The sequence below is a fragment of the Chrysochloris asiatica genome, unplaced genomic scaffold (assembly GCF_000296735.1).
Source record: "Chrysochloris asiatica unplaced genomic scaffold, ChrAsi1.0 scaffold00006, whole genome shotgun sequence".
Classification (NCBI taxonomy): Eukaryota; Metazoa; Chordata; class Mammalia; order Afrosoricida; family Chrysochloridae; genus Chrysochloris; species Chrysochloris asiatica.
In genome coordinates this window covers 1,590,220-1,603,611 of record NW_006408524.1, presented here as the reverse complement: position 1 = coordinate 1,603,611, position 13,392 = coordinate 1,590,220, and the positions used below count along the sequence as shown (strand labels likewise).

At 46.3% G+C, this 13,392-nt stretch overlaps 1 protein-coding gene across 1 annotated transcript in view; it reads left to right on the top strand.

The window, feature by feature from the left end:
* Positions 1-13,392, top strand: part of NUDCD3 (NudC domain containing 3) — a 140,640-nt gene that overhangs the window by 123,976 nt on the left and 3,272 nt on the right. Inside the window, exon 5 of the mRNA XM_006832094.1 lies at positions 8,110-8,298. Within this exon, the coding sequence (XP_006832157.1) occupies positions 8,110-8,298 (189 nt within the window). The remainder of the gene's footprint in view (positions 1-8,109; positions 8,299-13,392) is intronic.

Sequence of the window (13,392 nt, the reverse complement as noted above, 5' to 3'; positions counted from 1 at the left end):
TAGTCATACCATCCTGAATGTGCCTGGTCTCTTCTGATGCTTTGTTTTTAAATTTATTGCAACTTGCTCTGTGGCTAACACATAGTCTGTTCTTGAGAATGTTCCATGTGCACTGGAAAAGAATGTGTATTGTGCTGTTGATGGGTTGAATACTCTGTACACATCTATGAGGTCCAGTTGACTGATTGTGTTGTTTAGTTCCTCTGGCTTTGTTGAATTCTTTTCTGGTTGTTCTGTCCTTTTTTGAAAGTGGTGTAATAAAATCTCCCACTATTATTGTAGATTTGTCTAATTCTTTCTTCAATTCTGTTAGGTTTTGATTTACATATTTTGGTGTTCTTTCATTGGGAGCACAGATATATATTATGGTTTTGACTTCTTGTTCATTTGACCCTTTAATCATAAGATAATGTCCTTCTTTGTTTCTTTTGCTGGCTTTTGTATTAAAGTTTATTTTATCAGGGATTAATATTGCCACTCCTGCTCGCTTTTGATTGCAATTAACTTGGTATTTTTTTTTCCATCCTTCAATTTTTAAGTTATTTTTGTCTTTGTGTGTAAGGTGTATATCTTGTAGACAGCATATTAAGGATCCTGTTTTCTTACCCATTCTACTGCTCTGTGTCTGTGTGGGAGTTCTTTCTTGTTCCTTAATCTGCTCACTCCCATTCAAAATGGTTGCAGCACAGCATGTTGGCCACCCCAAATTCAAAGTCACCTCCTTTATTGCTTCTGTTTGAAATCTTTCACCTGGTAAGCACTGCATTCACTGATTCCTTTATTTGAAGTTCAGAGTTCTGGGACCATCTTCTGAACTGGTTTCGTCCGGTTTTCTATGTTCTGCTGATGAGGGTCTGCACTCTTTCTGCTAAGTCAGCCATCAAGCTCCGCCTTCACTCCACGATTTTTTAATTCCACTTTTCACAAATGTTTTGAAGCCCCTCAGATGTGTGACTTAGTATTAAGCCACAGACTTGAGGGAATTTCCTCTGCAGATTTTTCTACTTTTTTAGCCTAGCCCTCTGTCTTTAGTCCTCAGCCCCACAAATTCCAGCCATTTCATCTCAGTGGGGCCGTCTGTGCTGTGCTTTGCTGTATGGTACCAAACAATGCTTCAAACAAAAGCCACAGGCCTCAACTGATTTTTTCCCTTTCTTTTAGTGATCCCAATCAGCGCTTCCTGTTGGTCCATGTCTGAAAAGTTATTTTCTCATTGTTTATGGTGGGAGGGCAGGTCTAGACCCAGTTACTCTGTCATCCAGAAGCAAAGGAGGTCACTTAAGTCATCTGTCACAGGAAACCAAACCCAGAAATCAGCAGCACTTGGATGGGGCTCTAGCTTCCAAGTGTCTTCAGGCTTTCTGAGCCCTTCTGTCTTTAGCATGGGCTTTTCATCCACAAGACTTTCTTCTCATCCTTTATGCCTGCTAGACAGAGGAAAGGGGCGATGGGAAGATGGACACATCCCGGTTATCTGTCTGTGTTTTCAAGGTAACTTCTGTAAGTTGTGTCTGACAAGTTTCCCTTGATCACATGGCCAGCTGCAAGAAACAGGCATAGTTTCATGTAAAATAGTCGTTAGCTGGGCACATGGCTTCCCTGAATAGAAGCAAGGTTTTGCTACTAAGAAAGAAAAGGGATATAAATATTGGTGATTCATCTGGCATAGATTGGGGGACGGTGAGATAAGTTTATTCATGTTTAAAGTTTCTGTGAAGACATTTTGAGACAACTGTTCAACCAGCAGTCTGTACAGTCTTCTGAGAAATTCCTTGGGGGTCTAGGACAGGGTCAGTCAATGATGACTCTGGACAAGGGAATGGTGAGGCCTGTGATCAGACCCCAGACTCTAGCCTCAAGGGACCTCCACTGACTCAGTTTGGAAGGATTCTAACATTGTTAAAACGAACAATACCAACCACCCTCTCACGGCACTCTCTACTTCTCATCTGGGTTTGGTAATCCATGGTTATGGGGTTTACTAGGGAAGTTGAGGAGGCTTGGTGTGGCGCTGTGGGCTAATGTACTAGACTGCAAAGTTGTTTGAACTGCCAGGTCAATGGTTCAAACCCACCAGCTGCTCCTTGGAAACCCTATACAGTCCCGCTATGGGTTGGAATCTACTCAACAGCACTTAACAACAACAACAGGGAAGTTGACACGTTGCAATTTAGGGTCAGTGTGGCACTGTGGGCTAATGCCGCAGACTGCAAAGTTGTTTGAACTGCAAGGTCGGTGGTTCAAGCTCACCAGTTGCTTCTTGGAAACCCTATAATGGGTCGCTATGGGTCGGAATCAACTCTACAGCACTTAACAACAACAACAACAACAACAATGCTCAGGGCAGAGTTGTCTCAGCCAGGACAACCTCTCCTCAACTGTGCCCACAGGCAGGCCTCTCTGTCCTGCCAGAGGTTATTCCCTCATAACCCCAGCCTGCAGGCCCCTGACTCTAACTCTGCAGCAGCAAACGGAGCTCCCCCAGTGAAGTCACTGCTTTGTCTGCTCCGTGGACGGGGAAGCCCACTGCTCTGCCTAGTGCTCTGGCTCGTGGCTCTGCTGCTGCTCCTCTGACACCCCTCAGGGCTCTGTGTTCCAGGCCCAGGGGCTTCAGTGTGCAGGATCTTGGGGTCCACAGGACACGCTCTACTCCTAGCTCTTTGATGGTAGTGAGAGTCCCCCTGACTGCTATGGAGACAGCTTATTTTACACCCACGTTAGAGCACCAAGTGTTTACAATCACACTTAACTCTGTTCCCACTCACAATTGAATAGGGATCATCCTATCGGCATCTTCTTTCACCTTCTCTTACCCGCACCTCGTGTTGTTGTTGTTGTTAAGTGCAGTTGAATTGGTTCTGACTCATAGTGACCCTGCGTACCATTTCCGAGGAGTGGCTGGTGAGTTTGAAGCGCCGACCTTGAGGTTTCAACCGAGCTTAAGGTCAAGTGCTTATCCTCCAGTGCCACACCAGGGATTCATTGCACTGCAAACACTAAAATTATTACAGACAGTAATGAATTGTAAGTCTTAGAACAAATGAGAACCCAGGACTCATTCTGGTCCTAACTAAATAAATATGTTAACTAATGTGGGGAAGGGTGGGCTCTTGCCTTAATAAAACCTCAAATGCCAGCTGGTAAATAGAGTGTTGGAATAGAAAAGCATAATTTTTCATCCTAAGGTAAAGGTTAGGTCAGGCAAGAATTCTGAGTATGCTAAGCCTAGGCAGATATTTTTATGTAGAGAAATTACGTTGTCTCCAGAGGTCTCTTCATAGATGCTTACACGTTACAAGAGGATAAAACAGTAACTAGTCAGAGTGCATCTGAGCCAGGTGACCAGATGAGCTTCCCCAGTGAGCGCGTGCAGGCACCGTGTATACTCAGGTGTGCTAACTCAGGAGTGAGCGTGCATGCCCTGCCCTTGTTGTCAGTTCCCACTCATTAGCACAGGACCCTGTCCAGTGCAGGGTTTCCAGGGAGCAGCTGGTGACTTTGAATCACCCAGCCGACCTTGCTGTCCAGTGCTTACCCCATATGCCACACCAGGAGACCTGCTGTCAGTCAGGAGGAAACCCCAGGTAAGTCCCCAAAAAGACCAAGGCTGTGTCAACGTTCCAGACTAAAGGAGACATGACCGCTAGTGTGCGGTACTGGGTCCCAGACGAGAGGGAACACTAGAGAGGGTCCCGGTTAGGTCTGCTGACAGAACTGGACTGTGGGTGGTGATTAGATCCAACTGAAGTGTTATCTGGGTGAACGGGACTCTGGCTGCATAAAAGAGCGTTGTTGTTCTTGGGAGACACTGATCAAAGGAGCTTAGAGTTAAAGGGCCAAGGTATACGAAATGTGCTCTTAAATCCTATGTGACACGGTATGTAGTACACAGAGAACGAAAAGTACACAGAGCTGACGGGTAGCAGTAAGTGAATCTAAATAGAAGGAGCCTATATACGGAGCTCTGGTAGTGTAGTGGTTACGAATCGAGCTGTGAACCTTAAGGTCAGTAGTTTGAAACAACCAGCTGTTCCCCGGGAGAAAGATGAGGCTTTCTGCTCCCATATAGATTTACAGCCTCAGAAACCCTGTTACAGGGTCACTATGAGTCGGAACCAACTCCACGGCACATACCAACAACAACATATGGGTGTTGTTTCTGCTTGCCTTATCCTTACAACTTGTAAGTATAAAATTATTTACAATTAAAAGGTCTTTAAAAATGAGATTCAAATAAGCACACAGAGATGTTTCACATCATTAGTCATTAAGGAAATGCAAATTTAAAACCGTAATGAGATACTGTTGTTTTTGAGTGCCATCGAGTCGGTTCCAACTCATAGCTACCCTGTATAGGGTTTCTGAGGCTTTAAATCTTCGCGGGATCAGAAAGCCTCAGCATTCTCCCACAGAGTAGCTGGCAGGCTCGAACCATGGACCTTGTGGTGCACAGTCCAGTACTTACCGTATGGAGCCACTGTGCATCCTATTAGAATACGTCCATTCCCTCTCCACCCCTACCCCAAACAAAAGCAAAAAGCACAGATGGTACCAAGTGTTGGTGATGAGAGGTGGTTCACTGGCACTCCGATGCCTTGTGAGACCACCAGGGGGTGCACGGTGGTAGAGATGCTTGGGAAGCACCGTGACAGAGTCTTACAGAGCTCAGTATGCACTCTCGTAGATATCTACAGAGGAGACCTGTGTGTAAACTTGACAGTGTCTTACAGAGCTGAGTATGCACTTACCACATGACTCCTCATAGGTATCTACCCAGGAGAAGGAAGGCACAGGTCCACACAGAGGTCTGTGTGTAAACTTGCTTTGTATAGCCATCGATCTGGAAACACAGCCATGTCTGTCGGTGGCTGGAAGGTGGACAGATTATGGGAGCCCCGAACCCTGGAGCACTGCTCGGGAGCAGGGGGCGCCCTCCTGACTCGTGCGCACATTGGCCTGACTGTTAGAGAAGCAGACACGCCAAGGGCTGCAGGCTGTGTGCTTCCACTTGCATGGTATTCTGGGAAAGGCAAAACCAGGCAGACATAAGTCAGCATCAGAGTCTAGGCATGGACCAAGAGAGGGGCAGGGGGATGAAAATAACTGACAACTTGATTGTCATAGGGATTGCATGACTAGATGTGTTTGTCAACATTCACAGATGTAGACACCTAAGAGAGTGTATTTTACTATATGCACATTGTCTCCTCATAAATCTGAGTTTTAGAAAAGTAGCAAAATGTTAAAAACCCAAAATAAGCATTACATAATCAAGCAATTCTATCAAAGATGTTAATTTTAGATGTGTGTTTCTTAAAACAAAACCTTAGAACTCCATGAAAGCATATATCCCTGTTTCTTCTGGGTGCTACACTTGCATTGGGGTGTGGTGGAAGAGAAACTATCCCTACAAGGCCATGTGTTCGCTGATATTTTTGAAGGTCAGACCACCCAGTTGTTTTATTTCAAGAAAATAGTTAAAGGTAGATAACAGTAGAGTCACAAATTAAACCTGTTCATAGAACATGAGAGAAATGTGGAGCAAAAAGAAACTTCCCAGGTAAAAGACTCTTGAGGCATGGAGTCGTAAAAGTAAAAATTAAAACAACCACCCGAAATACCCAGTGAGTTGAGTTTGGGAACCAGAAAGGGGCGGGAGGCTGCTCTAAAAGAGGGCAGCAGAGAGGAGAGGAGGGCTGTGTGCGGGGGCAGCTTTAGAATGCCCTTGTTTACAAGAACTGGTATTGTTGGCACTGTTATTAATATTGCCCTTTTTGCTGTTGGACTCCTCCCTAGAAACTGGGCATTAAGTAAACATTTATTAAAATTTGAGGTCTGTACAAAGACTGACTGAGTCCAGGGCAGGGAGCCCCCAGCTGAAGGGCAGGTCACTGCGTGTACAGAGGGGATAGTGAGAATCATCTCTCCTGCTTTATGCCCTTGGTATCCTCAGCCTGGCTCATGTGCCCTAGTCTGATCCTTGAAATTCTGGGTTTGCCTCCTGAGCTCTGAAAGGCCCAAGAGCAACAATAAGAATCTCTAGGGATGACTTTGGGTCCACCCAACCACAGCATCCAATACAGGGAGGCTGGGCTTTCAGATTGGCATGCAGACAACTCTGCCACTTGGTGCCATGACCTCAGATCCTCATGTAGCTTCCCAGGGCGCATGATGTATTATACAGGGGCCTGAACTCTAGTACGGCTCTGGGGTAAGCACTGAGCTACCAACTGCAAGCTTGGTCATTCAAAACCATCAGCCGCTTTGCAGAAGAAAGATGAGGCTATCTGCTCCCATAAAGATGAAAACCTTGTGTAGTGTCGCTATGAGTTACGATGGACTTGATGGCAGTAAAGTTTGGTTTTTTAATTTTGTGATTATTAGGAGCCCTGGGGGCACTGTGGGTGAAGTGTGCTGGTAACTCAAAGGAAAGAAGTTCAAACCTACCAGCCACTGCACAAGAGAGGGTGTGGCAGTTTGCTTCTGTAGAGATTTACAGCCTTGAAAACCCTGGGCCGGTTCTGTACCATCCTGCAGGGGCATTGAGTGGGAATTGTGTTGGGCTTTTTGTATTATCAATAGACATTATGTGGAGCTAATTACGTGAATAGTAATTATGGGGAAGGTGGAAGTAAAATAAATGTAAAGAGTTTCTGCTCTTTGAAGATTTCCTGTCTGTCGGCGCTCAGAAATCTCACTCTGAATTATGAAAGCAGAAGGCGATTCCCAAAGGCTTGCCGCTCAGTAGAGGGACCTTGTTGTTGTCTACACGGGGGCTCTGAGGGCCATGTGTCCACACTCTTTAAGCACATGGTATAGTCAGTGACCAACTAACTTAGAAAATACCTGGAAATGGACTTTTTAGCTGCAGCAGTGGCAGGTGAGAAGAAATTCCACACATGGAATTTATTTGATGAAGCTGGCATTCCTGGAAGAATGGGCCAGCTCATCCCTTTCTCCTTGTGTCTACCTCCTGGGAGCCAGAAGTTGAGGCATGTTTGTTCTGGTCATTTGCTGAGATGAATTTCATGATTGCAGCTCTTTGTCCTGCGGCCCAACTTTGACTGCGACCTCCTAAACCCCTCAATCCCGCTCTCTTCATTGGTTGAAGTCATTTCTCAGGGACTAACATGAGCTTTGATTTTCAGCCTACGTCATCCCTAAGGGGATTGGAAAGGAGTAAGAAAGACTCTTTTTGAAGTGGCTTGTTGATTCCCTGGCAGCCAAAGCAGATGTTGCTGAGGGTGAGGGAGTCTCAGCATCCTCACCACTGTTGTGAAGCCGGTGTGCACTGTGGGGTAAATGTCAATGTTGCCAGAAAACATGAGACAGCAGAAGCTCCTGAGGTCTCCCTTCACAGATTGCCCCCATCAGCATAGCTCTTGTGGTCCTATCACAAAGTGAGAAAGGAGACTTAGCCCCAAAGCAGGCTGGGACCTTAGTGTGGGCAGGATGGGGTAGGGAAGACTGGTACCAGCCTTGCAGTGTGGCTCCTGGTGGTAGACAAGCTGCTCAAGTAGCACACTTGGGCAAGGAGCCAGCAGGCCAGGAGTAAGGCCAGGACACCTGGCCAGTTTGGCCCTAGGGAGATCCGGTCTGAGGTGTTAACCCCAGGAGATGCTGTTGTGCTCCAGGCTAAGCCTTGCTCTAAGCAGGTCTGCCCCCTCCCAGCAGGTTCCAAATCACCACACTGAGTCTTAGTTCTTAGAAGCAAGAAAGAGGTAATTCCGAGAGAAGGAGGTGGTTGGCAGGCTGACCCGTGCGGGGCTGTGCTGTGGGCAGGCTTCCCAGGGCTCTGCTGGCACAGAATCAGGTGTCAGAGGTGAAAGGTGTGTCAGGGTAGGCAGCCTGATCCTGCTTTTATGAAATGTGCTTTCTTGGTCCGAAGTGGTTCAGAGAGTGGCTGGTGTGGAGTGAACCGGTGACCTGAGGTGCTGGCAATAGGAAGTGGGGTGCTGACACATGCTGGTGGAGGCCACCCTCCTCTGTAGAGTTGCACGTCCCGTGGGTGCTGGGTGTGCGCAGGCCCGGCTCGCCTACCCACCCGGGGGTCCCTGTCCCATGCTGGCTGGCACTCACGCTGCCTCGTCTCCTGTGCTCTGGCTCTAGGTGAACCTGAACAAGGTGGGCGAGTACTGGTGGAGCGCCATCCTGGAGGGTGAGGAGCACATTGACATTGACCAGATCAACAAGGAGCGCTCCATGGCTACCGTGGACGACGATGAGCATGCCGTGCTGGACAGGCTGACCTTCGACTACCATCAGAAGCTGCAGGGCAAACCGCAGAGCCACGAGCTGGTAGGAGCTCAGCCTGGGCCCAGGAGCCGGCCACTGATGGAGCAGCAGGGTCTCCTCTCCTCTAGGCTGAGGGCTGGCCTTTCTGACCTTCTCCCCGAAGCACAGCTTGGGCGGTCTCTAGTGCCCACGACCCAGGCAGTCATCTAGCCACCTCACCACCTCACCCCCCCACCCCTCCTTTCATAGTCTCAAGCTGGCAGGGCCAGGAGGCGTACCAACGGAGGGCTGCTGCTTCAAACCAAGGCCTTATATGAGCTTCCTACTGACCCTGAGCAGCCACAGTTATCCCAAGAACCCTGTGGCCCCTGTGACCTTTAGGCTGTTTCTGCAGGGGCCCTGTGGGTCAGTTAGGGGCACTGATGAAGGTCAGTGGCCACAGTGCGTTTGCTCTTTCACACCAGGCCAGAGCAGCGGTGTTGGTGGGAGGAAGTCTCTGGGGAAAGAAGGCCTGCACCCGCTGCCATTCCACACAGCTGTGCACTGCAGATGGCCGGTGGGATACAGGGCGACTCCACATGGCTGTGGCTCTCTTCTTTCTTTGTAGCACAGTCAGCGCCTCTACCCCACTCAAGGCCTCCACAACACGGGGACGGTGAGAAATGCAGGACTGAGTTGGGGTGAAGAACTTGGATTCCTGGGGACTTTAGGCCATTTTTGAGTTTTCATTCCTTGTACAGTGAGCCCCCAGACCCCCTAAGAAAGCCATCAGATTCCTGTGTTCTGCGGTTTGTTTTGGAAGTGCTCAACTTTACAGGTATTTAGGTTATACGGCCAGCGTCTCAGCCCCAGGGAGTCCACCAGGCAGTGACCGCAAACTCATCCCCCTTTTGTGGTCACACACAGCTTAACTGCTGGCCAGCACAGTCCGCTGTATAGGACCCTGGGGCCTGAGGAGAGGGCTTCGAGCCCCCACCCCACCCCCCCCACACACATCAGACCACTGCTTACATGGCATGGATGTTGTAAGCATTTCCTACTGGTCACTTGCTGTATAAACCTGTCCTAAATGCTGTCACAAACTCCTCATAGCACCCCGAGAAGAGGAGGTGGGGTGGGCATTGTTTTGCCTTTTCAACCTTTTATTGTGAATTGACTGAAGGTTTACAGAGCAGACCATCCGTTTTACATTCAACATGTCCTATACTTTGCTTCATGACATGGTTGCCCTGTCACTCATCATACATGTGTCTGCCTTCTAGCCTGTGAACTCTGCCCCGCCCCCCCAAGCCTCCATAACCATCATAGATTGTTTCTTTTACCAAGAAAACCGGTTTTTTTTTGTTTTGTTTTTTTACTTTTTACAACATTGGTCTTACACAATTTCTATCCTTTTGTAATTAGCTAATTTCACTCAGCATGATTTCCTCCAGGTTCAGCCATGTTGTGAGGTGTTTGAAGATTCATCATTATTCTCCAACATTTTGAAGTATTACATTGTGTGTCTGTACAAAGTTTGTTTAACCATTCTTCTGTTGAAGGACATTTAAGCTGTCTTTTTGATGGGTCTCTTGTAGACAGTTTTTTGAAGGATCCCATTTTCTTATCCAGTCTGCTTTCTCTGTCTCTTGACTGGTGCGTTTAATTTGTTTACACCCAGTGTAAGTATCAATAGGTCTGGATTGATTGAAATGTATGTACCAGGGTTGTATTCTTTCACCACACTTACTCAGTCTGTTTGCTGAGATAATAATCCGAGAAGCTGGTTTATATAAAGAACGTGGCATCAGAATTGGAGGAAGACTCATTAACAACCTGCAATATGCAGATGATACAACCTTGCTTGCTGAAAGCGAAGAGGACTTAAAATACTTACTGAGGAAGATCAAAGACCACAGACTTCAATATGGGTTTCACCTCAGTGTATAGAAAACAAAATCCTCACCACTGGACCAATAAATATTATCAACATAAATAGAAAAAAGATTGGAGATGTCAAAGAGTTCATTTTGCTTGGATCAACCATCAACACTCATGGAAGTAGAAGTCAAGAAGTTAAACAACAGTGCATTAGGCAAATCTGCTACACAAAACCTCTTTAAAGTGTTGAAGAGCAAAGATAACAGTTTAAGGACTAAGGAGGGCCTGACCCAAGCCACAGTATTTTCAATAACCTCATATGCATGTGAAAGTTAGTGAATAAGGAAGACTGTAGAAGAACTGATACATTTGAATTATGGTGTTGGAGGAGAATATTAGAAGTACCATGCACTGCCAAAAGAACAAACTAAGCCATGTGGAAAGAAGTACTTCGAGAATGCTCCTTGGAAGTCAAGATGGCTAGATTTCGTCTCTCATACTTCAGACATTATCAGGAGAGACGAGTCACTGGAGAAGGACATCATTCTTGGTAAAGGGAGGCTTAGAGAAAAAGAGGAAGACCCCCAAGGAGATGGATTGACACAGTTGACAGCAGCAGTGAGCTCAAGCGTAGCAAAGATGATGAGACTGGTGCAAGATCGGGCAGTGTTTCGTTCTTTTGTGCATAAGGTCATCACTATGAGTTGATGTCTACTTGATGGCTGGCTCCTAACTACAAGAATCTATCAAATGGATCGATTGCTGTCATTTTTTCATGTGTTGTTTTCTGTGGTGCTGCTGGATTCTTCATTCCACGTAGTTTTCTATGCTGAGTTCATTTTATTGTGGGGTTTCTTGTCATTTTCAGTTCTGTTGTAATAATGTGTACTAAATCTTTCTGATTTTCTACCTTTTTTATTTTGATGTGTAGGTGTATTATTTTTCATTGAGGTTACCCTGTAATTTATTAATTTTTTCCCCCTGCTTTAAACAGTCTGTTTTTTCCTGAAATCTACTTGACTTCCTTGCCATTTGTAAGTTCTGTATCTACGCTATTCCCTTTTTTTGCTTTGTAGTTGACTTCATTATACATTGATATCTCTTTTTCCCTATTTTCAGTCTTGTAGGTTTGTTTTACTTTAAATACTTCTATATCTGGAGTTAATGCACTGGACTACATGGTTGGTTTGAATTGCAAGGTTGGTGGTAAGTTCACCGGCTGCTCCTTGGAAACCCTGTACGGGGTCTCTATGAGTCAGAACTGACTTGATGACACTTAACAGAAACAACATACCAGGATTGAGTTCTGGGTGGTGGTGTCATGTATGTTCATCTCAGATTTTTGTCTGCTGCTGTTGGTTCTCAGTCCAAAGAACACCCTTTCAGATTTATATAAAATTGGTCTGGTCATTACAAATGCCTTTCATTTCTTTTTATCAGGAAGTGTCCTAAGTTTGCTGTCATATTTGAGGGAGAGCTTTACTGGGTGTACAATTCTTGGATGACAGTTTTCTTTTCTTTCATAGTTTGTATATGTCATCCTGTTGCCTTCTTGCCTGGATGGCTTCTGCTGCGAAGTCAGAGCTTAATTAGTTGTATCAGTTCTCCTTCGTAGGTAACTTCTTGTTTTTCCCGAGCTGCTCTCAGGATTCTTTCCTTGTCTTTGATTTTGCAAAGTTTAATTATGATATGTCTCGGTGATTTTCTTTTGGGGTTGTTTCAGCTTCATGTTCTTTCGTGCTGTTTGGGAGCTTTCTCCCAACCACTCTTCAGCAGTTAACCTCTGTGCTGTTCATTGTTTCTTCCTGTTCTAGAATTCCAGTCACCCCAAAGTTGTTACTCTTCCTGCTTTCCCACGCAACTCTTAGGCTTTCTTTGGATTTTTTCATTTATTTTTCCTGTTCTTCTTCTAGCATACTAGTATTGAGAGTTTTATTTTCAAGTCCACTAATTCGGGTTTCCATTGCCTCAAATCTTTTCCTTTGCCCTTTAAATATATTGCCATTTCTGAGATCTTAGTGTTAATCTCCTTGATTTCTAATTACAGATTTCATATTGTTTTTAAAATCTGCATTCATTTTGTGTTTGTTCTCCTGAATTCTTCTGAAGTCTTTTCTGTGTTCTCCTTGCTCTCTGCGATCTTTCTGTCAATCTGTTAAAGGTACCAAAATATTGTTCTTTTGAGGTTTGTTTTTCAGTTCGTTCCATTACCTTCTTTCCCTCAGAAATGTTTTCTGTTTCTATATCTTGGTCATTTGTTTGGGCCATTCTCTCTTGTTTGACCTGGAGGGGAGAAATCTCTGGGGGGCTTCTGCGATTGAAGAAGCTTACAAGATGGATGTGGGAGGGATGTGACAACAGAGTTCTTGGCCCTAAGCAGAGTTCCTATTGGCCTCGGTGTTAAAAGCTATGTTTAGGGCACTCAATCTGGAAGCAGTTTGTGGGGGCTCTTGATGAAACTGGTTTTAGTGTCTGTTAGGACCACAGGGCAGCTGGGGGCAGGGTGATGGATTAAATGCTGGCCTGGTGGCGCTGTGGGTTTTGTAGGTCTGGAGTCGAGCCCACCTGAACCAGGCACCAAAGCAGCAGACCAAAGCGGTGCAGCCGGCCCCTACCTCATACTGTTGTGACTCCCAACTACGTGGCTGTGCACTGGGGGAGGATGAGGGCAGGAGCTGGCCACACCGCTGGTCATCAGGGGAGCACGGAAAAAAGAAAAAAAAAAAGAAATCCTCTGCCAGACCTCTGTCCACTGCTACAGTTGCTCACAAGATGGACAGGCTACAGGTGTCCACTTCCCGCTCTCGCCGTGCCTGCCTGGCCTCTCCTCCCAGAGAGCTCTGCACCCATCTCCCTGACCTGTCGCCTGAAGCTCAGGTGTCCGAATTGTCTTCTGTCTGTTTTATTGGGCCTCTTGCTTCTTTGCTGTAGAGGGTCCGTGCAGCATGTCTGCCTACTCCGCCATCTTGCTGGAAGTCCTTGTTGTGTTTTGCTTTAACAGAAACTGGGGCCACGTAATATGATCAGAGTCCCAGCACTAATAAGCCACAGGGGGTCTGATATGCACTGGGATCTGATACAGTCCTTCTGACGTCACCTACCCTGCACTGGAACTGTAAGGTCAGTGGTTCAGACTCACCAGCCGCTCCTTGGAAACGCTATACGACAGAGTCACTGTGAGTCAGAATCGACTCAACGGCACTTAACAGCAGCAACATCCTGCTCCAGACCTGGCACAGATCAGTGTCTTTGTATGAGAATGTTCCTGTGGGTTCACCAGTGTGGACATGCAGAACT